Source organism: Corvus kubaryi, unplaced genomic scaffold (genome assembly GCF_017639235.1).
Source record: "Corvus kubaryi isolate FWS band 111438036 unplaced genomic scaffold, C.kubaryi_AGA036_p1.0 37392, whole genome shotgun sequence".
NCBI classification, from domain to species: domain Eukaryota; kingdom Metazoa; phylum Chordata; class Aves; order Passeriformes; family Corvidae; genus Corvus; species Corvus kubaryi.
Window position 1 is genome coordinate 11,901,614 of NW_024581131.1, and position 26,127 is coordinate 11,927,740.

At 43.5% G+C, this 26,127-nt stretch overlaps 1 protein-coding gene across 4 annotated transcripts in view; it reads left to right on the top strand.

The window, feature by feature from the left end:
* The window catches only part of TSPAN18 (tetraspanin 18), a 120,693-nt gene that overhangs the window by 84,809 nt on the left and 9,757 nt on the right, over positions 1 to 26,127 (top strand). The window contains exons 3-7 of one of the 4 annotated variants that reach the window (XM_042038785.1): positions 3,124 to 3,190; positions 8,830 to 8,919; positions 14,616 to 14,707; positions 15,457 to 15,651; positions 21,130 to 21,204. In XM_042038785.1, the coding sequence (XP_041894719.1) occupies positions 14,645 to 14,707; positions 15,457 to 15,651; positions 21,130 to 21,204 (333 nt within the window). In that variant the 5' untranslated portion in view covers positions 3,124 to 3,190; positions 8,830 to 8,919; positions 14,616 to 14,644. Of the gene's footprint in view, positions 1 to 3,123; positions 3,191 to 6,075; positions 6,174 to 8,829; positions 8,920 to 14,615; positions 14,708 to 15,456; positions 15,652 to 21,129; positions 21,205 to 26,127 lie in introns of those variants that run through there. The other 3 variants (XM_042038783.1, XM_042038782.1, XM_042038784.1) reach the window with 3 other exon arrangements.

The following is a 26,127-nucleotide window of genomic DNA, read 5'->3' on the forward strand; positions in this document are numbered from 1 at the left end:
AGGGATGGGAGAAGAAGCTGTTAAATGCTGTGTTTCTTGAGACAACTTTTCTTGTCCTTAATGTAGAGCAAATCTGCAGCCTAACTGGGAGATTGTCCCCAAAGGGTTGTCTCTCCATGCTCAGGAGAGCTTGAACATCCTGTTGTTTCCTACGTTTTCTCAGCCTTTACCTGGGCTGCTTTGGCTCTTTGCTCTGCAAACCTCATTTTGATACTTTTACATATGGGATTTTTAACTGAAATGCAGCACTGCTTTCAAATTGCATGCTGGTCAAGAAAAGAGACATAGCAAAGCGTGGATATAGTGAGCTCCAGCCACTGAAAACTGGTGTGATTTTGCATTCAGAATTCAGCCCAGCCCTGACTGGTGTGAAAGTTAGACTGTGGAGTCCTGTTCCTCATAGGAGATCTGGTTTTATCACAATGTTTTGTTGTCTTCCCTAAAAAGGTTGCCTAGACTTTCAAAATCAGAATTGCCGGGTTGGGTCAGACTGTGTTTGTGCTTCTTTTGGGTGGGAAGAGGAAGGTGCTCAGCAGTCCATCTACAGACTGTTTTTTGTACTGATTTAAGGCCATGGGAGCAGCTTGTGCCTTGATCATTCACTGATGCACTTGTAATTATTGCAGCCCCTCTGGTTTGAATTAGAAAAGGTTTTATGTCTTTAGTTTCTAAGTCCTGACTTCTAGTGGGTAAAATAACAGTGAAGCCTGAGTAAAAGAAAATTCATCAGCATCTGGAGTATTTCCATAGTTAAATTTGCTGCTTCAGTTTGGAGAGTCCTCACGATACCCTGCGAGTGCATGCCAGTTTTTATGTGTGTATATGATTGATGGTGCTCCAGGTTTTGCCCCAGGCTATACCCAGGCCTCTTGCAAGCAATGCTGGTAGTGAAGTTTCCAGTGCTGCTGGAACGTGTTATTTAGATTACAACAGAGCTAAAAACCTGGACCACTTCACAATCAGAGGCACAATCCTCTCCCCCCAAAGCTCACAAACCTTAAAACAAAGACTGCCTGGGGAGGCTCTCTGGCACTGTATTAAATATCCTTGACGAGAAAAGGTTTCTTACAATTGTGGCCTTCCTAATAGGCACCGTGGGTAGTATCAACACAAAGATATCTGTGTTACATGGTTTGACCTGCTTTAACCTCAGCCAGTCTCCTGGAGATTTAGAAAATATCTGTTCCATACAAAGGTCTTGGCTTTCAGACAAAGTAGAAGCAGTTTGTTTAGAGTCCCAGCTTTGCGAGAGGAGATGTTATACTTTTTGTGGGTGAAAGTCACCCCACTGAGGCTGTCTGAAAGCCTCTGGATCCATGTCATCAGCACGTAAGCTGCTGATTCTGTTTGCAAAAATAAATTACTCCCCAAGTACTGCACTGTGCTCAGGAAATAAGGATATTTTGGGAAAGAGGGTATATTGTTCATAGTGTTTCCTTTAGGGGAAGAAAGGTATGGTCTTTTAACTTTTGGCTGTCGTGGAATGTTTGATTAAATCTTAATGAAAACTAGAACCCCAATTTTGCAGGTTTTTACATCCTTTAATTTCACCCCCCCCTCCCTTGGAGGAGTTTAAGTCTGTCAGCAATATAAGTGGGATTTAGATCAACTTCTGAGCAGTTAAGTGGTAAGGAGATTACTGTAAGGTTATGTGGTTCCACTGCCACACGTGGAAGGATGAGGTTATTGAGGGGGAATTGTTACAAGTGGCGATGGAAGCGAGTTCCCCTGTACTGGCACCTCAGCAAAGTAAAGCTCCTGCCTCCTCAGGTCTCCCCAACCCGTGTTCCTCTTGTTCCCAGTTTTCCTGCAGTGTGGAACAGGTGCCTCCAGACCCCAGAGTGGGCTGTGCAGCCGTGCCCCAGGGGCTGTGTGACCCATCCGTGCTCGTGGCAGGGCCGTGGCAGGTGCAGCAGGACGGCTCCCTCAGGAGAGCTGCACGGGGGCTGTCCCTGCTGCTTTGGGAACGCAGGTGAGGCATCAGCAGAGGAAGTTTAACTAGGTGCCTTTCATTTCTTAATTTCTGCAAGAGCTGAAGCTGCTTGCCTAGGCTGAAGGGCTGCCAGGCTCCCTGTGTCTGATGCAGGGAGAGGTGGCTGTGTTGCTATGGCACTGGAGGTGTCTCCAAGCCCCACGGCTCTGGCAGCTGAGACGGCTCCCAGCAGCATGTCCTAATTGTGGCTGTGCAGCAACAAAACAAATATTCAGAGATTTCCATAAAGGCTGTAATCAAAGGAGCATCCCTTGCTTTTTAATATGTGCTGAATGGGTTCATTTGTAAGCTTATTACGACTTCAGAGAGAGAAGCTATTAGGATGATCATTAGCTGCCTGTGCAAATAGCAAGGAAAACCATGGCATGTTCCAGAACAACCCCCTTTTAAAGGCCTGCACTTTCAAATGCATTAACAATAACCAGCCATGCAGTCTTTCATGATTCCCATGCCCTGAGTAAGGACAGAAGAGAAAGGAGAAGGGGACAGTGAACTGCATGCTTTCAAAATAAGTTCAGATAGAGAGAAAAATGAGGTGTTAAGAGAGCAGCAAAATCACTAGCATGACAGTGTGTGTATTGATGCAGTATCTGTTATCCATTGGGAAAGCAAAAGCAGCTGGGAGCCAGCCTTCAAGTCTTGGCTCATATCTCAGTCCCTCTACTCCTGTCATCTACGTATGAATTGTGCTTGGGGTCTTTTGTCTGCCTGGAACCTGATGGTTGCTGGAGCACTTAGATTATACATCTCATGGAGGAAGAGAGAACATTTAGAAACACGTATGCCAAGATTATGGGGTTTATTGACTCTCATTTATTTTCCTGCAGAACATCTGAAGCTCTCCTGTGGGCTGTGGCAATGGTTCTTTCTCTTAATCTGAAATCAAAGATATCTGTAGCAAAAGGTGTTGAATAGTTGGGCATTCGTACCTTAATTGGGACAGGTGTGGTTGAGATCAGTCACATTTTCCTTTCAAACCACATTAACTGCAATTTTATGTGTTAGAGTAAGTTAAAGGTGCTGATTACAGTGAAACTCAGTTTAGATTTGCACATGGAATATTTATGACATGTATCAGTTTGACTTATAAGCAGGGTAAATTAAACTTCAGGTTTGCTTCTCTTTCCTAGGTCATTTCTCATGTCTTTTGCTGCATTCAAGTTTTCCTGCACATATCGCACCTATAGCTTGTGAAATGTATGTATTTCCTATAGTATCCTATTATGTTTAGAATCCATAATACTTTGGCATGCATTGTTATTCTAGTTGTTAAAAAAATTTAAAAGATGACCAGAAACAGATAAATAATGTCACTTCTCAGATTTCCAGAAATATTATTTTCTGGTTTATTTAGTACTACTGACATCCCTCATTTAAGATCTGCTTTTCTTAGAGGCTCTTTTTCCTAACCTTTGCTTTTCTAGACTGATTAAACCTGACTAAACTGATTGTTTTGTTTTTATATCTGTGTAGGCTCTCACATTGAACAGGGAATTTTGTTAGTTTTCTGGGCTTTTGGTCTGGTTTTGGTTTGGTGGGGGGGTTGGTTTGTTTGTTTGTTGGTATCTTTTTTTTTGCTGTTTTCTTGTTGTTTTGTTTTGTTATTTTGTTGGGTTTGGGTTTTTTTTTTTTTTTTTGTACAATATTTAATGCATTTCTCGTTCTGTTTGGGATTTCTTTTTTAAAAGGAATTAAGTTATTTCTTCCCCAATTAAATGATCCTAAACAGTGGGTTAGTTTTTCTACACCTCTGCCTTATGAAAAAACACTGAGAATAAACACAATAAAAAGAAGTTAACCTATTGATCTGCAGGTCCATTCTGTGTTAGAACAGATGACACAAGCAGGGATTTCAAATTCCCTTGCCCATGGCCCCTTGCCTCTGCCTCTGCTCGGACAGTCTGGGGCTTCTTTTTCTTGCTATGGACATCAACATCATCATCTTTTTGATAGGATGAGGCCCTGTGGCTTACAGTAATCCCTTTTGGTAACATCCTTACTTTAAAATAACTTTTGTTCTTTGCCTTGTTTCCCTGAAGCCTGCGAAGTATCAGGAAAATTCTTAAAGTACTGAAAATCATGGTCTGAGGAGGACAAGGTTGCCACAGCAACTGTCCAGTGTTCCTGAGATTTATTCCTGCATCTCTCAAAACCATCATGAATGCCACAAACTGCTGAGGCATTTGCTGCAAACAAAGCAGGGCTATAGGAAAAGAGAACAGAAAAGAGCACTGAGGAGCCACATGTTGTAAAGGTGAGATGTGGCAGGCTCAGGGAAAAAGTGGCAGGCATTTAGGCTTTGTGTTAAATCCCCTTAGCACCTGGAGGTGTGCAAACATATGGAGTGTTTAGACACTCGACAGTATCTGACATGACAGTGGGTAATGTCACCTGGCTTGTGCTGCAACCCCACGATCCACTCAGGAGGGTGACATTTATTCCATCCGGAAGAGAAATACTTTCAGAAATAGGAGGCCAAAGTCAGCTGCCTCCCTTTTGATTTGTTAAATAACAGCTTTCTGGGACAGAAGATGCCTGTCAAAGAGTGCAACTTGTCAGCCAGAAGTGATCAGCTTTTTCATGGGTTTGGGACTGCTCTCAGTACAGACCGGTGAGCAGAGAGCTATATTGGAGGTCAGGAGGCTTAGCACATCCATTCCCCTTTTAGCCCTGGTTTTCTCATCTAATAAACAAAATTAATGTTTTTATATTATCAGTGCATGTCATCTCTGGGTCATCTGTTTAGAAAGGCAGACAATTGGTACCATATGGTTCCATTGTACTGCAGTTAATACAAGGGAAAATACACCTGTGAGCTATCTGAGGACTTTTTTTTAGAGGAACAGAACTTAAAAGCATTGCAGGCTATGTTTTGGTTCTGTATGCAGGATCTTCTTTTCTGAGACAGCTGGGGCCTGTGTGTGAGAAGCTGTATGAAAGAGCCAGATGTGATTACCTGTGGAACCTTGCTTGGGAAGGGGCCAAAGTGAGCAGGCAGTTCATGTTTCGAACGGTGCAGTGCGCACATTTGCACCAGCTGAAGTGGAGCAGCCTGTGGCCTGAAGCCATGCTGGCACTTCAAACACATAATCTAGCACTTTTCAAAATGTTACAACATTTAGAATTGGTTCTGCTCTGGGACTTCTGAATTTCCATTCTGAATGTCTGTGCACGTGTGGGGGATTTTTACCTCTTTATGATCTCATGTGTTCTATGCACACACTGTGCAAAGTTGCAAATATAAAACAGAGGGCAAGAGTTGTGTTAGTAGTTTCGTTGCAGAGCTGGTGTTATTTATATGAAAATTTAGAGGGTTCAGTCCAGCCCTCTTTTTCCTCCTGTGTGAGACTGATGTGCTCTTACGCACACGAACTTTTGGTGGCAGAAATGTGTTCTTGTTAAAAGCAATCAGGATGAGATGGGACCCAGTTGCTCTGCTTGTGTAGGAAACTTAGGGTAGTTTTGGAGGCAGCTCTGATTCATTTAAACACTGTCACAAGCCTCATATGCTTTTAGTGTTATAAAAGCCAATCAGGTTACTGTTTGAAGATATAAGATGCCCCTAAGGGCTTTGCTCACTCAACTGTGCTGAGGAATTAAATGCTCTGAGGCAGTGCAACAGCCTCATTCACTCCAGTGTTGCAAGGCAAGGCAGTCATCGCTGGTAAATGGGCCCATGTTACAGTGACATTAGCATTTTAATGCAACTAAAGAGGAGGTAGATTGACTGTAATTTAGTATCCAGTTGCATGGCCTTGTGCAGGTCTCATGGCTGCTCCACAGGGGCCGATTACAGTTACACAGTGCACTTTGAGATCTAATTGGATTTACGTGTGGTAATGTAGTTGTGTCATAGCAACGATTCTGCTGTGCAAGTGCTATGAAATTCCAGAACAATTAGTTATTTAGGTAGGAGCAATAGTTACAGGATAACACACGGGGCTGACCTTGTGCCAAGGTCCAGTTCTAAAGCAAAAAGCGTTTCACTTTTTTTCTGATGCCATTGCAAGGAAATGAAATTATTCTGATCCTGCTTCCACAGAGATGTTTCTCCTCACCCTTCACCATGAAAACACTGACCTGATGTAGAGATCCAGCAGGACACGACTTCTGTCTTCAGCTTCTCCTTTGAATATATGGGCTGGCATGTATTTAAGTGTCTCTCAACCCTGCAAATGTGGTGAGCACAGGGGGCTGGCAGTACTTAGAAGCCCTTGCAAAGCGGGACACTCGTAAGGGGTTCATCTGGTGACCCTTCCTGATCTAGTCAACATGCAGGAGGCTGGATTTCTCACAAAGACAGGCCTTGCTTCTCCATCCTGCACACTCCACTCATTTCTTGTTTCAGTTGCTGCCTCTTGTCTGTATCAGACTCTCTCTGCTCCATCCCTCTTTGCTTTGGAGCTCCAGCTGTCTTTCTTGCAGCATGATACCAGCAGGAGGATTGTGTTTAGATGCTTTTCCTTCATCAAAGCCTGCTCTTCAAAGGGCTGCAATGTGAATGTGAAGAGAAGCCAAAGCCAAGGAGAGTTGATGTGGTGGCTGTGGACAATGTACAAGCCACAGCTGGCCAGCCCAAGGATGAGGCTTGGCCTCAGCTGTTGCTCCAGCTCCTACTGTGTTTCCTCAGTGACTGTAATTAAAGACATCAGCTTGCTGGAGTCACAATTAGGCATGGTGGGTTTGCACTTTGTGCAATTCTCCCTAATGACAAAATCGTAGCTATTAACAAAAGAGAATCTGTTTGGCAGGGACTTCCTCCCCTTTAAGGCCACAGAGTAAGGTGGAACATTGCTGCTGTTTGGCACCAAATGCAGTCTTTCATTCCTTCTGACACACTACCTGCTGGTACCTACTGAAGCATTTAAACTCTTCTTCTCTGGGGTGCTGTAATTTCTTTAAAATATTGTGACTTATGATGGATAAAAAATAAAATTCCTCTCCCAGGCAGACCTCTGAGGGCTTGTAGGGATGTAATTATATGCAGACACAGTAGGAGCAGGAATCTTATTATTCTGGTTATTTTCTTAATGATAGGTTTGTATAGCACAGTGTCATCTCTGCTTTAAAGTTAGAGCCATCTTCTCTTGGCAGCATCTATCCTAAGACAGTGGCATTACAGGACAGGACAGCTGAAGAAATTGTCTCTTAATCACACATGCAAAACACAGGATGAAGTGTCCCTACACACCAAAGAAATAGCTATAAAGGTCAGCGTGGGCACTGGGCTCTGAGTGCCAAACAGGGGCTCTCTGCTGCGGGGCACTGTCCCTTGTCCTAGCTGTACACTCTCCAAAGCCCTCTTCAGATGTGCTGAACCTGCTGCAGCCATCTCCCGGCCAGCCACACAGCACCCTCTGAACTTTGACACTGGTGGAAAAGCTGTGCTGATCCGGGGCAGCCCTTGTCCCCAGCATTGCAATGTAGGGCAGTTCAGCCACTGCCCGGCTCCTGCCTTCAGCACTTCACAGCACAGACAGGTGGATTGCCAAGAGATGTTTGTACCCTCTGGATTTCAAAGGGGAAGCCATCCCTGCTCTTCATCTAGAGATGTAGGTTTTCAGTGACAGAGGAAGGACATTAAACGTGAAGGATTAATGCAAAACAAAAGGTCTATGAATATTCATTTATGTTTTATATTGTAATAGTTTCAGCCACCTTGAAACTCCTTGTTCGCTTCCTGCCAACAACAAACGATAGACTTTTACTCACAGAAGTCTTAATGGGAGGCAATTTTCAAAGGCACATTTACAAATGTTTGTGGGCAACATGTTAAATGCACCCACTCCAGAAATCATGATGGAATGCTGGCAGTGAGAGAGCAGGGAGAGACCCAGGTGACTTATCGGGTGCCTCACGGGGAAGCAGCAGCTCCAGCAAAGCTGTGAGTATGCCAAAACCATTTGTGAAGCACAAGTGAGTGAGTTACAGTGCTGAGCCCTGTGTGAGTATTGTGGTCTTATGGCATGGGGTGCTCTTTGAAGAGTTAAAGACCACCCCTTCCCCACAGCCCTGCAATACAGTCTTGGGGCTGTGTCAGATAGGTGGGAAAAGCAATCTAGGAGAGGGTGCCCTGAGAAAGCAAGAGTCAAACCTGTGTGCCTTGCACCTTAGTCTGTAGTCTCACCTCACCTTTGCTTAGTCAAAGGCTGTCATTAGCATTGTGTGGGCAGAAATTAAAGCGTACTGAGAAAATTGTGATTGTTAGCTTGAGGGCAGTGGCAGTGGGCACCTGAGTCCCTCTGCCTGCACCATTATATCTAATGCTTTTGAGTGGACAGGGCTGTGGCTTTGCTGCTCCTCTCTGCCATTGCTTCCCAGGCAGTGACAATGAGGCAAAGGAAATAGTTTGCTCAAGTTGGCATGACAGCTGGCTGGAAGAATGAGGGATAACACCCAACATTTCACGCTGCTGCTCCTAATGGCTGGGCTTCCCAAAGGTGGATTCCATCTTCCTTCCTGCCTTTTCCATTTTCCCAGTAAATGGGCTGCAAAGTCACAGCAGATTAAAGTTTGTCTAAACCTCCTATAAAATACTGAAGGTGCAGCTGGTATTAATCTAGTCCTCTTGTGATATGAAGTGCATGTGTAATGGGACTATAGATTTACGTGTGGTCTGTGGGCATTTAAAACACCCCAAAGATTGTTAAAGAGATTCTGAGGAATTGAATCCCTTGCTGGGTATTAAAAGCTCTTCATTAATGCTAATGTACACTAAATTAAGGTGGCAATTAGGCTGAGCATATTCATCAGGATGGTGTGTTTTAATAAACTGTGTATTTAACATGATTGCATTTTATTGACTTCTTCAGTAATTGTGTATTTTTCTCTTACAGGACAAGCTTGGATAGAAGGAGATACATGGGACACACAGACAGTTAAACACTGGAAGAGACACTGTGCTTCAAGTCCCAAGATTAGCAAAGGTGAGTGCTGTTAATGGCTTGCTCTTTCTGTATGCCAGGTACTTTCTCTGTATCTCTGTCAGGGCAGGTTAAGGGTGCCCTAAAGGTTAAGCTATGGTGTGCTGGAGGGGGTGAGAAAAACACAGCTCATCTGCCACCGTATCACCAGCAAGGTACTGCAGAAAGTCATCCTTCCTTATGAAACTCCTTATGAAACTGCCCTTAATCTCTGTTGTATCTAGAGGAGCAGACTGTGTGAAAATAGTACTCTGAGAGGATTTTCTGGAAGGCCCTTCCTGTTAGATATGTTCTCTTAGGAGATCCCACCACTTTGGTTTAAAGTTGAGTACTGCTTGCAGACAGTGAACACAGAAATCCTCTTACGGGAGATGTACTTGGGAAGGAAGACAAGCATGCTGAGCCAAGTCTCCACACCTGCAAGCCAAAGGGTGGCCTGCCACACTGCTGGGGAGAGGACACCATGGAGCAATACCAAGTGGTGGTGATCCTTTGCCACTGGTACGGCTTAGAGCTTCAGGGATATTTCCAGTGACATCGTATCTGGGAGAGCCTCTAGAAATCAATACGTTTACTTGAAAGAGAATTTAGTCCTTATTTTTTAATGCCTTTAAAGGCTGCCTGGCATTGGTTCTGGAGAACTTCAAACACATCTTCTGCTTTTACTTGGTACATCGTGCATGATTATGAAAGTAGGTGTGAGTTGACATCATCTGCTCCTCAAACCACAGGCTAATATATTGTAGGAAGTACTGCAGAACTCGTTTTTAGGTTTTACAGGAAGCAACAGTTCAGCATCAGTTCAGTGGACAAGTTCTTCATGCATGTTTACAGCAAAGAGATATTTATGCTGAAAGAAGTTATACACGGATCATATGATAGAAGGGCAGTGACTGAAAAAGTGATCTGCATGAGGGTTGGGCAAGAGGACATGTAGACATCTCTCTCAATCTCAGTTATTCTGTGTTTTCTATCATATATTTGAGATGGGAAGACTGTGATGAGCAGCTGGGCAATCTGTCTGAATGTATGTGCTGAAACACGAATTGTCTGCAGTGACATGTTAGGGATGTGCAAGGAAAATGGTTCACACATTTGTTTTCAGTAGAGGGTAGTAGTGATAAGATACGGAAGACGTGAGGGTTGAGACTGGTGAAGATAAGGTGCTCCTGACAGTTCTGATAGACTAGCACATCCATGAGATGCTCTTGTTCCATTTGCCACCAGGTAACTCAGACACACCTTGGGCAGCTGTTGTGGAAAATCTTTTCACCAAGGAAAATCATCAAACACTGGAAGAGGTGTCCAGAGAGACTGGGGAATCCCAGCCCTTGGAGATATTCAAAACTTAACTAATGTAACTCTAAGCAGGGTGCTCTAACTTCGAAGTTGGATCAGATTTGGTATTGGCCCAGGTTGGGGGCAGTGGATACTTGTACTAAGTGACATCCAGAGATCCTGTCCAACCTAAGTTTTTCAGTGATTCCATCTTCAAAGCAAAGCTAAAGGAACAACCGCAGTTGATTCTGTGGGTTTCAATCCAGTGTTAAAGCGAAACGGTGGTTGAGGGAAATGTCAGTGGCAGCAAAGAGAAAATTGGAAGCTTTTTTGAGGGGTGTGGTTGAGCAGCTGCCTTTAGAAATGTGAAGTTCAAGGCAGCTGCAAGGCATGCAAAGCAAATGACGGAAGGAAGTGGCTGGAGAACAAAAAAATGCATTGCCTTAAAAAAGCAGACTTTATTCCTAACTGATTACAGCAGCTGGGCTGTGTTTCCTGGCTACGCTGCTGGGGACTTTTAGCCTCCCCATCACTTTGCAAGATAAAATTCATGGGGGATATAGGGGAGAGAAAAATGTAGAATAATGTGCTTAAGAAAAAGCTGAACATTTATAGCTACATTTCAGACAAAAACAAATGCATCTCATATGTCTCACAGGTCTGAGATGGGACAAGCCAGGGAGAGCATCTGTCAGCCGCTGTCTTCTGCAGTTCTGACTGTTAATGTTTGCTTAGCATTAAATGTCTCCTGCAGAGAAGAATTTAATCTCTCACAGATTTGGGGCCTGGAGGAGGGGAGTGAAGATATTTTTAAAAGGTAGATTAAGGCATATGCATTCAGTTTTTATCACACTAGTATCAGTGTGTAGTAGGAGTAACTCAGATGATTTGCTTTTTGTGTGTATGGCTTAAAAAGAAAAGTAGAAGGAAAGCCCATCTCTGTGGGTCAGGATTGTCTCCTAATGTCAGTTATTTTAGCCATGAAGCCTGTCATCAGGGACTCCAGGAACCTTCAGCTAATTAGCAAGGCAGTAGTTGGCACAAATGCATTCATAATTACGTTATTTGTAACTCATATTATCTGCATTTTGCTTGCATTGTTTGTAAATAGCATTACTTACATACTGTTCAAAGTCTGGAGCACGCCGCAGATACGAGCTAGATGGTAAGATATGCTGGAGTGCCCAAGCTCTGACACCAAACAGTTTTAAGTGCCTCATAAGAGATCAGATCATGCTTTTGGTTGATTTGCCCTGTTTGAATCAGTGCAGTCACAGGATCCAAAGGGTGGCCTTGCCTGTGCTGTTTGGAAAGCTGGGTACCCAGCAGAAACCTGTGTGTTGTGCTGGTATGTGTGGGTCTCTCCAAGTTCTAAGTTCCAGCAGTGCAACAGTTGCTCAGAGCTCCTGTTTCTCAGATCAGGTCAGTGGGTTGGCATTTTCTGGAAGCTTGCATTGAGTTCTTCTGATGTGAAAACTCTGATATGCTTTGTTCTTGGCTTTACCAGCCCAGACCTCACATTATTGCCGCCAAGTTCCATTTGCACATCCTGAGCAGAAGAATTTTGGAATCTGAAAGCCCCAGCGGGTGTGGTCTTGAGCTGAAGCACAGTGCAATGAGTAGGGTTGCACTTAGTTGTTGCTTTGCTGTGTGAAGTGTGATGGGTTTAGAAATTACAAATCCGAGCCCAGTACCACTCCTGGGGACAATTTTGTGCCCCAGCAAAGCAGAAGGGAGCCCTAAAGCTGAGTGTGCCTGTGTTCGTGCTACTCCCAGGTTATTGCGACTGACTGATTCTTTGGGACAGTGAAGTTTTCAGGATCTTATTGCTCAATGGATTTACAATCTCCCTTCCCTGCTTATGTCTAGAAGACATTTTAACAAACTGAGTGGATGGGCAGGCAGGAGCAATGCAAAGAATCATAGCCTACGTTTGTCTTTGAAAGTAAAAGTAGACCTGTACTCAGCTCATGTAAATCGGAGCAGTTCCAAGGGAGCTTGCTCGCCTTACAGAGGGAGCAGTCCCAGACATGGAAAGGAAAGTAAGGCAGGAACGTGATTTATCAACACTACAAAGCAGCCAGACAGTGTTAGGCTTAGGAACTGCTGCTTCTTGGACCACAGGCATTGTCTTTCGTGTGGGTGACTGTAGTGGGGTGTGTGAATGATGTATAGTGGCACAATAAGGCTAAACTCTTGGGTTTTGTTCTTTTTATTTTGACAAAGGCTGCTGTAATATGGATCACACAGGTGGGTGCTCAAGGCAGCAGGAGTTTGAAATTTCTGAGATAACTTTAAGACTTCGGCTAATATACTAAGATTTAGCCATCCTTTGTTTCATTGGAGCGTGAATTTTTAGTGTGGTGATGGGAACACCTAGGTTACACTAATTGTGGGACTCTTGAAATCCCAGTATCCCACTGATCTGTCTGTATTTTCATATCCCTCTCTAGTGTCCAACTCATGTGTTAGTGGAGCTGAAGGCTCACCTTTCCCATGAAACTGAAGAACTCCCTGCCCAGCTCCTTACCCTTCTGGACTTTAAGAACTCTTTTCTTCACGAGACTTGCAAATATGGCTTTAAACAGTGTCAGGAAGCTGTGGGCATTTCTTGCAGGCCCACATCAGAGCTCTGTGCAGTCATGGTCTTGTCTTTGAATCTCTCTGGGCAGAACAGTTATGTATCATAGGTATAAGAAAATAAACTTTATAAAGAAAAAATATTGCCCTCACTCTCAGGTTTAGATTCAGGTTTGTGTTTCTCCAGAAGCAAGGTGGATCTTCTCAGGATTTCTCTAGCAAAAGGGGTTCCCTGGGCAGTACCAGCCAGCAGAGGCACGCTGCTATCCTGCCCCAGGTACAGGCAGATGCAGAGGGAAAGCAACTGCATGTCCACGTGAGCTTCTGTGTCACACCATTTGTGTCTCAGCCTGTCTTGTCACTAAGAAGGAATTGATTTGATTTTAAATCAAGTGAAAGCATTGCACCAAACACACACTGTGTAACAAAAAATCTGGTTCTTACCTCAGGCAGCCCCGTGCTGGGAGCACTGCCTGCCATGGGTTTTCTCAGCTCTTTGGCTAAAGCAGAGCAGTTCCTATGGTTGCAGGGGAAAGCACCTCATGAGGCTCTACAGCACTCACAGATTTTGTGGTTTAACAGAAACAATGGAGTGAAAGGCAGTTTTATTTCTGGCCTGGTGAAAATCTCAGATAATTTCAGTTTTTTCTTTTAAGTGAATTAAATGGACTTAGCTAACATAGCATATCATTAGATGCAGGTCTGTTTAGAGAATAGCATTTGCAGTGGAGAAAGGGAATGAGATGCATTAAGAAGCATGGGGGCTTTGGGAAGGCTCATCTGTGGAGCCAAGCAAACCTGTGCCTCAGTGTTTGCAAATGTACAGATCCATCTATGCACTGTGCCATGACTGCATTGTTTTCTGTTTCAGTGGAAGTTTTACTATTTCATGTATTTATTCGTCAGTCCCTCTAGGGTACTTGGTGATATAATGGCATATTAGGAAACATAGACACTTCATTAAACAGCAAGCAGGAACCTTCCTCCAGTGTAGACTCACCTGGTCAGGATTTATTGCTGGTGTTCCAATGCAAGCATTCCCCAAGCAGTTGTCTAAATCAAACATTGAGTTTCAGAACTGGTTAAGACTCCTTAGCAATTTTTCCTGGCCTCAAAAGCTTTCCAATGCTGATCCATGGGTTCCTCTTGCAAAAGACCTGTGCAGGGTGGGGCACAGAGCAGCAGGACTTCATTGGCACAGGAAAATCTCACACTGATGGCAAGCAGGTGTTGTGCCCCAGGCTGAGTAACCATGTGAGGACAGCCTCCTTGGGCCCTGCCATGTCCACGCACTGCTGTCATTCCAAGGCCAAATGTCTTCAAGTTTCCCTGAAGCTGTTGTCCATGTTTGTGTGGCATTCATTCGGTAGAGGAAGCTTGTATGAAGATAGCTGTCCCAGACACTTTTTGTGCGTCTTCTAACTGGGTACAGCTTGTTCTGGCTCCTGTTTCAATATGACCTTTTCTCAGTGCGAAATAGACAGGTACATTCAGTGATTCTTAGACTTGACAAGCTTTAAGGAGTGGGGAAAAAAAATTCTTCATGTGCAGAGGGATATCTTTTCCCCAGTATCTCACTCTGAAGCAAAGCTAGACATTTCCTCTCCTGCAACCTTCCCCTTTACTTTTGTGTTTGCCTTCAAACCTTAAAGAATGCAAAGGGACCTAGCAGCAGTCATTATCTCTTACTAGCCTGCACTGTGTTGCCTGTTCGGGTAAGGAAAGAGCTCTTTTGCATAATGAACTCCACAGGGCCTTGGGGGAAATACAAATAGATTGGAGATAGGATTGTGTCATTCCAATAAAAATGGGTGTGCTAAGAAAGTGCTGTTGTTTTGCAGAAGGAATTGGACAAAGGACCCTGAAGACCATGGAGGGAGACTGTCTGAGCTGCATGAAATACCTGATGTTTCTTTTCAATTTCTTTATATTTGTAAGTATTTGGAATTAACTTTCTTTTCTGGATCCCCCTGTTTCCAGCAGCTTGCTGTTCCCCAGCAGGATAGACTACAGTGTGGCAAAGTTGCCACGATACAGAATATCCCCTCTGCTTTGCACTAGCAATCACTGAGTGTTTTGCAGCATCCAAAGATGCTCAGACATTCAGCAAGGCAGCACAGTGGTCACTGTTGTCTGAGTTATTGCTGTCCTTGACAGGGAAAGCTGTAACTAATGGTGCACGTGGTTTATCCTTGAATGGCAGAAGAAATTGTTTTCTAGTCCTGGGTGCCCTGCTGAGGTTTTCACTCAGAAGTAGTAATTTTCCTACCACATGTGGAGTCATTCTTAGTTGTTCTCGTTTTTGAAAGGAAGGATGGGAGTGCCCAGCCACCCTGGCCTCTGTGGCAGGTATGGTTCATGCGAGCCCCTTCACCGGGCTGTCCTCTACAGATGTGGCAGCAGATCAAGACTGTCTCTCTGCAGTAGGGAGAGTAAACAGTTGGTAGAGTGATGTGCCAAGAAAGAAAGGTGCTTTTGCTGCAAATGATTCATGTATTGAGCAAGAGATACTAAGAGCAGCATGTCAGAAGTCACCTGCACAGCAGGGAACATATGCCTTGGAGAAACACAAATTCTCCAAATTAACACCTTTGATCAAAAGATAGCAATGACTCCCATTTTTCTGCAAGTTGTTTTATGTTGACCTATCTCCCTCTCTCTCCTTTCCTTGTGCTGTGACAGCTGGGAGGAGCATGCCTGCTGGGACTGGGAATCTGGGTCATTGTGGATCCCACAGGTTTTCGAGAGATAGTGGCTGCCAACCCCCTGCTCTTCACAGGAGCGTACATCATGCTGGCCATGGGAGCAATGCTCTTCCTGCTGGGCTTCCTCGGCTGCTGTGGTGCCATCCGCGAGAACAAATGCCTCCTGCTCTTTGTAAGTGTCCTTGCAATTTCTGTTAGCCCCCTGGTGCTTCCCAAGAGTAGTGGTGACTGGATAGATGATGCTGTGATAAGTGCAGGAATGGGTGCCTGTTGTTGTAGCCATTATTCCTTTAGATAATAAGTAGGCTTATTATACTTTTGCACACCGCTAGAAATACAGATAATTTGCTTTTTCACCTATATGGATTTGAGCTCAGTCTGGGAGTGTATTTTAACTTTTTTAAGCTTTCATTCTAATTGACCCCATTTGGTTGTTTGGGCTTTTTCTACATTTATAAAGTGACCAGAATCGGTCCTTTCTTGGGTACTCAAAACCCACTGTTCCACTTGTAGATTCATTCCTCAGGGGTTCACAACAAAGCAGAGGGAACACTGGAGCACAGCTCCTGTGCAAGGGAGCCCCCCCCCCCACCAGCAGAAATGCCCAGCTCAGAACTGCATCATTGCAGTCATTGCTGCTCTCAATAGCTGGTCACTTCCTGATACAGCCTACTCTGCTCCTGAAATGAACCAGATTTGTTACCTTTGGACAAATTTTCCCCTGAATGACAGGATTAAATTTCAGCCCATGCTGGTCATCAATACCACTTACTTAGCTCATACAAAGAGCTAAAGTAAGTCACTTTTGCCCTTGCCCCCCCACTCCTCCGAAGTTCTGATACTGCAGGATTTCTGGCCATTATCTCCTACTGGAAGGCATTGCCAGTTATGTATTGAAAGACACAGACCATTAGTTTTCTTTTTCTTTCATTTTTGTGAAATGTGACCATTTGTTTCTCCCAATGGGTCTGGTGGCATGTTGGGATTGTTGTGGGTTTTGGTTTGGTTTTGTTGTTTTGGTTTTTTTTTTCCTTTTTTTAAAATCTTGGTCTTACTGTATTTTGTTAGGATTGCATCCTGCACAGCTGCTTCATGGTTCAAAAAAGGCTTGTCTCTAAACAGGACAGGAAAGTCTTCTTTCTTGAATGCAAACCCATGTTTTTCTAGAGATGAGCATGGCTTCACTGGGATAAATTCTCTCTGGCCCTTGGCTCCCATATGCCTTGAGGTCATAGCCTGCAAATGAGAGCCCTTTAGGGGAAGCTGCTGTGGGTTTGATTTCTAGTGATTCATCTCAGAAGTAAATCAGAAAAACAATTGTGTCACCTGCGAAGTCCGTGGAGATCTGCCCAGAGGAACCTAATAAAATGAAAAGGATCAGGCCCAGTGAGCCTGAGGTTACTTCAGAGCCTGTCCCTGTCAGATTAAGAAACTAAAAGTGAAATCTGATGAGAAATGTTGTTGTAAGTGAATGGGAGAGTAATATTTCCAGTCTGAATCGTGTCTGCTTCATACAGACTGGTGACTTGGCTGGAGAAAGGGAGCTCTGGGCCATGTTCTTTCCTGATTTAACATCAGTTACAGGTTTGAATGTTTATCCATGTGTTTTAGTTATACTCCAGCACACTCAATTTTGTGGTTATTACTCTTCTTACTCCTAGAGATAGTTCTGAGCCTTGCTGCTTTATTTATTTACCTTTATTATTATTTTATTTTGAATGAAATGTGAGAAAAATGTGGGCTGGAAGTAATACCCTAGACTAGGAGAAACTCCGAAAGTAATTACTGGATAAGGAATTATTGTTCCATTTTGATCAGTCAGGTCTTCAAGGGCTCTTGGTATCAACACCAACTCTGCTAAACAGCCAGCCATCTCACATGAAGCAGTGTGAAGCACTTGGATGAGGACCTGTGCTGATATACCAAGGGAGAAGAAACATGTTGTTAAATTCTTTTTCGGGGCCACACCAGCTGATGTTAAAATCAGCTGATCTTAAAACAGCTGTGAAACCCGAAGTCTGATAGGAGTAAGTTTTAGACATTGAATAGGCAAAAGATTCATGACTGTATGGCAGAGAGACTGGGAACACTTGCAAAACCGAGAGCGTAAGTCTTTGTGGGGGTGGTACCTGGGGAGAAATTGCTAGATCAAATCAAGTCCACTTACAAAGTTGTTAAAGAATTGATGAGCCAGAGAGCTGCTTGAGTGAGATTTCACAGTGATGCATAATGTATGCCTGAAGCTTTTAGTCCAAATGTAAACAGAAGCTAGAAGGGACAAGAAAGATGCATGCTCTCTAGGTTCTGGTATCAGTGTTTGCAAGGACTTTTATTTTTCATTAAGCTGCTTGTCTCTTGGTAAACAATAACCCCATCACTGTGGAACCTAGCATGTTGCATTAAGCACAAGGCTGTGAAGTATTTCTAGATTTCCTGACATTTGGACCTGGCTCACAAAAAAAAGGAACAAACAGTGGCCTGCAAATAAGACATTGAATAACTTGTCCTAAAGGTCCTCTGACTGCAAAACAACACTGTAAAAATCAGAATCCAAAGTACTGTTGAACATACAACATTGCACCAAGGGACTGAATTCAGATTTGTTAGAAGAACAGCCCATGTTACCTTCATTTGGCTTCGTTTCAAAATCGTGTTTTTCACTCCTGTAAAATGGATGTAGTAGCCCCTCAAACTTCTCAGCATGAAAATGCACGTCCTTTGAGCTAAAGGCAGTTGCTGCTCTTTTTGAAACAGCAGTCCTGAAACTGGAACACTGGATGAGTTATGAAAAATAAGCATTAATTTGTGGAAACTTCTGATAAACCACTTCTGTGAAAACTTCTATAACCATCGCCTGGAGCTGAGGCAAGATTTTTGACCAATATGAGAGATTCCATTTCTCAGGATGTTCACCTTGGATGTGGGGAATATCTGTGTTCAAATGTCAGGTATCAAGCTTGAATTTGAATGTGAGGTTACTGTGTCCCATGCATTAACCAGCTGGGTCCTTTGTGCTCTCACGTATCAGTAATCAATTTAATTTTTGGAAGGAAAACACAGTTAAGCAGATTTTGTCTCTCCTTCAAATGCAGAATGGGAGCAAGTTCTGAAACACTGATGATCCATCTTTTTCTCATCAACCCTAATGGCTGCTTGTGGGTTTTTTCTACTGTAACTTACAAATCTGTAATTCAGAGTGCACAATATAAGTGTAAATCAGTTTGGGAATGATAATGAAGCTTATCACAGATAATCTGGGAACAACTGCTTCCACTTCTGTGCAGACCTGTGCTGCTGCTCGGGTGAACATGTGTCTCCCAGTAATCAGTAAATGAAATGCAATTAGTAGGGTGATGGGATTAATCACTTGATCACCACCTTAGACCTCAGTGACTATGCTGAGATCCCTTGATGGATGATGATGTGAATTTGCAAAGCGTCGTTCATTCTCATCACTTGTTCTTTGCCCTCCTGTGGTGAAATTAAAACAGTCTCTGAGCAGGAAAAAAAAAAGAAGCCACACAGAAAACTCCAGCAGTAAGAAAAAATTAGAGTTAACTAGTTCAGCAAAATCAAGCAACAGCATGCTCTTAGAAACAAAAATCTCTGCTCATCTGGCTTTTCTTGTTTTGTCATTTGAGCCCAGGCTCCTTTTCTTTTGTTTCAACTGCAGAAACAGGAAGACAAATGTGATAGGGTGGTGCATGTGCTTTTCCAGTGGGGAAAAATCACTTACAGCTCTGATAATTGACAATAAAACAACATTTTGCCCATTCCAAGCAGGTAGTTTGAAGTCTCTCTCCATTATTGAGGTGCACAATGCACAGCCTTTCAGACACTGTTTATAAATCATTGCTTGGGGATCACAATAGTACTTCTGGCCCTGTCTGCCTGTTTTGTGTTTCAGAAAGACCTTCTATAAACTTCTCACACACACACACAAAAACCCCAACAAAAACTAAACCCATCCAGACTTCTCTTGTGTTTATTTTCACTTGTTTCATCTACTTTTATTAATAACACGTACCAAGTTTATTACCCTCCACATGATGTGGTGTTACACAGTTCTCCATTCACTTTTGCCTTTCTCACACAATGCCAAAATCTGAGTTAATGTCTTAACATTTACTCAGTTCTGTAAAATTATCCCAGAGTCTGTGGGCTAATTCTTGGGTTGTTTGAATTTCAGACAGGCTGATTCAGAAAGTAATTTTCTCTTTATGGAGATAAGAACGTAAAAAACGTCCACCTAGTTCAGACTTAAGGTTTCTCAAGCCCGCTGTTTTGTCTACAAGAATGGAAATAAATGCCACTTTGGGAGAGAGTGTGAATCTAGCCACTTTCTGCTCTGTTCCTATAGCTGTTGCTCAGCACCAGCATTCGTTGTTTTAAGGATGTTAAAGGGCAGGTCCCTGTCTGTTCTTTTTACTGTTTCATATGGACTGAAGCAGCATCAAATTAGCATGAGGCATCAGTGTAACTGAGAATTGGTCAGGTGGAATCTGAATCAGAGACTGCAGGAGTCCCATCACTCATCCTGGGCTGGAAACACTCCCGAGTGCCTGAGTGCTCTGGGTAGACAAGGTCCCAGGAACAGCACCCTCACAGCAGGATTTCAGCCTCTGGGGATGAGACCTCTTGAGTTCATCTGATTTACTTCTGTGGGGTGGGGGGGTGAAGGCACGGTGGATCGCTTGGGCTTGGTAACATCACCGAAACAAGGTGCCTCTAGTAAGACTGAAAACCAAACTTTCAGACTGAAGCAGCAGAAAGTTGCAAAGGCAACAGGACGAAATACAGTTCCAGCTTAGACTGAACAGCCAGGTGCCTCTCTGTTGTGCTTTCCTTCCCTTTTCCTAAAATTATGATGACACAAGTGTAAGGGTAAGGGTTTTACTTCAACCTGGATGTCTGTTTCCCTTTTACTATCACTTAATCTGCAGACTGTGCTTTCTGTCAAGTCTGCAGCATGCCCTTATCTTAAGGATGTGAACATGCACACATTGGATACCATACAAGACAGGGATGATACTTGCATAATGAAATTAAATTAAATTACTATGGTGTGTTATCAACTTTCTGTAGAGGTCCTGTGTGGTTAGTACTTAACTTAGTGCAACCCCATTGTGTGGAGGGGAATATTAACCAAGGCTAATTTTGTCCTGAAATGAAAACAGTCCATTTTTGGTTATCAGTATAAATATTTGAGGGTATATCTCGGTACTTCCTTCCACACAAAATAAGCTGTGATTATATCACAGTAAAATTGTGTTGTTTGTACTGTGATCAGGGGTGTGTATGCATTTGCATGTGATACCTATAACTGTGTCTGGACAGGTTAACCCTGTGTGAGCATGTCCACAATTATATAACTTTTCCAATCCAAATAGGCTTTACTGTTTTGACCTGGTGTGGATGTATCAGGAGATACTATGGGTTCTCTAACCTCATTTGCTTTTACTCATTAGAACAAGGCAAAAGTATCACAAGCTCCCATGTCCTGTGATGAGGTCAGAGATGGAATGTGTGTGCTCCAAGCGACTGTCTCATAGGGTTTTTTAATTGTATGGGAAAAAAAGTTTCCTTAATTATTTTTACTGTCTGTTTCGTGATTATTCCTACTACCTATTGCATATCTTCTCTCTTCCAGTTCTTCATGTTCATTTTGTTAATCTTCCTGGTGGAGCTTTCAGCTGCAATCCTGGCTTTTATATTCAGAGAAAATGTAAGTATCTGATGATGGGCAAACTCTAGTGAAATTATACACAGCTGGAGCAGGGTGTTAGACAGTGGCTAATTTGTCTGTAGAGTGACTGGTTTCAAATATCAGCAAACCTCCTTCGTTCCTACCCTCAGTCTGCAGAACTGCCAGCACATCAGGGAATGCTGGCTCACCTGGCTAGTGCAGGATGGATAGGTTATGGGGACACTGGGGGGACTACTTATTCCTGAAGTTTTTAGAGTCTTTTAAAGTCTTCCTGACTCTCTTGCAGCCAAACCAGCTGCACATTCCATCAGAGAGAAGTTTTATAATAGTCACACTATGATTAAAAGCAACTATTTTCCTTTTCCAGTATGACATATGTTTAATATTACTAGTGGAAAACTCCTGTTTTCTGAACAGAGCCAGTGCTTGCTCTGCAGTGCAAAAATTCTCTTATGAATCTTCTAATCATATTCATTCTTGAACTTCCATGTTCTGCTGCTCACCAGACTCCTACCAATGCTACTCATAAGATATCCCCCTGACCTGCCCTAAGCAATTCTCCCCCCACTTATTGCTCTGCTTAGTTTTGTCCTTCTCTCCAAAGCTTCATATGATGTAGCCTTTCTCTATTCTTCTGCAATGAATATTATTACATGGCCATCATCCCTCCCCCATGCTAGTAGTAAACTTTTACTGCAGTAATAATAACCACAGTCTCATTTCTTTCTCTAAACAGCAAAGGTCCATGCATTTTTTTGCATGTTCACACATGTGCAAAGGAGAGCCTGACTGAAGTAGGTCCATCCTTCTCTGAGTGATGGCTGTGAAAAAACATTGGCTGGTAGAGGTGGTCACCAGTGACTGCTAGTATTTATTTTGCTTATTTTGCCTCTGGCAGTAGCAAGAGAACATACAGCACATTTGCTGTACTGAACAAGAGAGAAATGTGGCATGAGCAAAGAACAGCCATGTATAACGATGATTTTCTTAAACCAGGATATACTTTTAATTTTATTCATTTAAAAAAGCTTTTGATAGAAAAGAATCAAAACTCAGGAAGCTCACAGCGAGACAGTGTGGTGTTTTTATAGTAGGATGGGCTTGGGAGGAGGTGGTGAGAGGATTTTTTTCCATTTATGAGCTGGTGGTCTTTTGTCTTTGCCTCAGATCTGAAGGCAGTGGGGAAGGGATGGCACTCTGCACACAGAATGGGTGTCCCATTCCATCTTAGGCTTGGAGACCATGTCCTCATAGAAACACCTATTAACAGATTGCAGCATGGGGGGTCTGGTGTCTTCTGGTCATGACGGCTCTGCTGTTAGGAGTTTTTAGAGAATGCCTTTGGTTCAGAAGAAGGAACAGACTGTACATGTAGGAACTGCCCTGCAGACCCAGGCATAGGCTTTGTGACAGAGAGAGGACACGGTCCCTGGGGAGCAAGGCCTGGGCAAGCAGCTGTCAGCATGGCTCCCACCTCCCCCCTTCTCTGTGGGAAACCTGTAAAAGGTAGAAGAAACTGCCCAGGCTTGCTGCAAGTCCTGGGTGTGGGGTGACTGCACTGCTGATGTGTCCTCCTCGCTTACAGCTAGCTTCTGGGCAAAGAATCAGTACCTTCCACTCCCATGGTAGCCACGGGACATGTAAGGTCATGGCATCTTGCAAGATAAGGTTGCAGCGGTTATTCTAGGCTTCTGTGGCATCTGGCAGTCTTTTGTGAGGTAAAACTTGAAGGGGAACAAACTTCTATCTTTCTTAAGCTTGTCTCCTTGTTTGTATCACCAGCTTCCCACTCTGCCAGAATGATTGACAGGAAGGGCTTAAATGGGAAGGAATGAAGAATGTCAGATCCCAGCATAGCTGGAGATGGTTCTATGCAGAAGTCAAACTTGATCTGCGAGTTCTTGTGGTTTGTTCTCTCCTCAGGTTTCTTCTGAAAAAATAGCCCTTGTTTTGGTGTTGCTGTATATTGTGGTGGTAGCCTGTCTGGCTTGGAAACTACTTGGGGTCAATGTTGCTGTCACCTTTGGGTTAGGGTGAGCTGGATGGCTAGACAGGATGTCCATGGGGACAGAGGTAGTCTTTCAGTGACCCCGGGTCGGGAAGAATTCTTCACAGTAGCAATTGAAGGTCAAGATCAGATGTGCTTTTCTCTTCCTTGCAAAACAAATTACTTTCAGGGCATGTGGTGGCAAATGCACACTTAGGCAATCTAAGTTTCTTCGAGGCTTACCAAGCGGGATTCTTTGATGGTCGCTGCACCAGTCCATGTGGCAGTGGCCTCTCTGGGTGTGTAAAATGAGCCAAAAGATACACTTCATCTTTTTGCTTTATAGATAATGTTCAGTGCAGCTTTCTCTTGTATAGTTTCACATCCAAAACAGCTCCCAAACACTCAATGGGGTTAAATTATTAACAGCTAAGGGAGTGAGAGAAATCAAGAGACAAAAATAAGGGAGAAAAGAGATGTTTTCTGCTGAGATTTGACATGAGAGGAAGAGTCAGTGAAGCAGAGCAAGGTGGGGGGGTAAGTGAAGGTGGTATTCGTGAAGGTGAGCTACTGTGACCTGCAAGTCCAGCTGCATTTCTAAAGAGCTATTTAAAAGCAGTCTCTGCAGAGGAAGGCTGCTGTTCATCAGCTATGGAATTACCAGAGTTTCTCTTCCTTTGAAAAGGAGGTTTTGGGGGTGGAGAACCCTTTTTCATCTAGAAGTTCCCCCATAAAATAATGACTTTCATGAACACTAGAGAGAGGCTGTGAAAGAGCAATAGGAATTTCTCTTTATATGCCCTTCAGAGGTCTGGGTGGGAAAAACCCAGGAGGGGTATTTGATTCTTAGTGACCTGTCTTAGCAAGCAAGAAAGGATGGTATGAACAGAAGAGTCCAGTGGCAGGGCTTTGGATGGAGTCAGGATGCATTTTAGCCCCAGTTCTAACACTTAGTAAGCCAGTCACTTTGGATGCTGGTGCCTCTATGTCCTCAGACATAAGGCAAAAGCTAAAGAACATGAACCTTCCTCAGCTGAGCGGACAGAAGTCTCTCAGGTAGAGGGCACTGCAGGAGTGGGAAGTGCAGCACTGGTGACTGCACCTCCATGCCCTGTACTGTGCCAGACACATCAGAATGCTCCAGGCCAATGTAGATGGGTAGGAGTGTGTCCTGTTTTCCAAGCAGGCACCATGAAGGCAGCTTCTTGCACAGCATTCAGTATCCCTGAGCACAGCGTGGCATGAGAATGCTGTGACCTTCCTGGGAAGTGCCAGCATGCCTGTGCTGTGCAGAAATGCCCCCCTTTTTCTAGACCCCTTTTATCTGGCTGCACTAATCCCAGCAAAGCTGTTTTTTGAACCAGTGTGACAAAACAGTCTCACTTCATTCACTGACACGTAAGTGTACGCATGCATGTGCTGCATTGGAGGCGCCCCGCCCAAAACACAGCCGAACAGCTCCTTATTGTTCATGGCTGTGGCTGCCACAACTGTGTTGTCAAAGTGTGTGTGAAGCTCTAGTTTTACCAGTAGGTCCTTTGCTCCCTTCCCAATTGTTCTTGCCATAAAAATCCAATGTGCACAAACGTCATCAGGGCCAGTACTTGTTTCAGCTAGAGGAAGGCCATGGGAATGGCAGTAGGACTGTCTTATTTCATCCTCCTTTGTCAGCAAGTTTTTAAAAGAAGACTTTTTTTATTTTTGGCCTCATTTTTCTGAACTTGAGATGCTCAGGATAAGCAGTTATTTTCCTGGCAAATGTACCCTTCCAGCATTAGGCTTTGTTTTAGGCCAAGTGTTGTAAAAATCACACACAAACTCTGAACAATTTCCTCTGGGATTACTGCTGTCAAAACAAAGCTTTCACTTTATATTTAAATTACTCTTTTGTTTTAGACCCCAACAAAGGCAGCGGGCTGGGATTATTACCAACGGTAATATCAGTTTCAAAGTCTGTGCTTCAGGAACAGATGAGCATCAAAAAAATGTGCTGCTGTGTGCAGGGTTGGATGCTGTATGGATAAAGCATGTAGAGAACGGGAAGGAAAGGAGAACACCGAGGACATATTTCAGCATCTTCTAACTCACCTTCCCTCAGTGCACCAAATTCCCAAGGAAAAATTCCATGCCCTCTGGTATTTTAATATTCAAAAGCAAAAAAATGACTGAATATCTGTCCAAAAAAAGTAATTTAGGAATTTAACAGCATAACTAATTAAAGGTAGTGACATTGAGCTAACTGCATGATTCAAGTATTTGTGACAAAGTTTTACCCGTTGCTGATGAAGTAATTACATTTGGCCTTTGTTTGTATTTGTAAAAGAGAAGCCAATACTACATGGTATTCAGGATCTTTTAAAAAGTCACCACAGCCTTTTTCTCTTTTCAGTCCTTAAATTTTGTGATAGAGTTACAAACAAAACAAACAGTTTTGTGCTTGTGCTTTTGTGCGCACCCCTAGAGCTCATGCATATGCATGCGTATGTGCGATATTTCACGTTGCATATCAAGAACCTGAAAGCAGCTTGTAGCAGCCTCTGTTACTGCGTCAGCAGTGCTGTATGAACAACAGGGGGGAATAAAAAGGGTATTTTTCAGGCAGCTTAATTCCTGATCCTGCAAATATGCAACATCACAGCAGTGCTGTAGCCAGCCAAGTCCAGCCCCCTTCGCTGTGGCTTTTGCAGTGGCAGAAGATTTTGCCTGTGTGGCAAGTCACAAGGTATTTTGGAGAAGGGACCACACAAGTCAACAACTATTGGGAACATGAAAAGAGGATTTCTTTAAGTTTTTGTCCTGAAGTGACAGAAAGGCAGCAAGATTGAATAGGGATGTTCAGTTTAACAAGATTACTAGGATTGTATGTTTACTATTCCTCCAGAGAGTCAGCCTAAGTAAATGTAATTTCAAGGTGTCTAACTTCTCCAGAAGACTCTGAGACAAATTTGTGCATT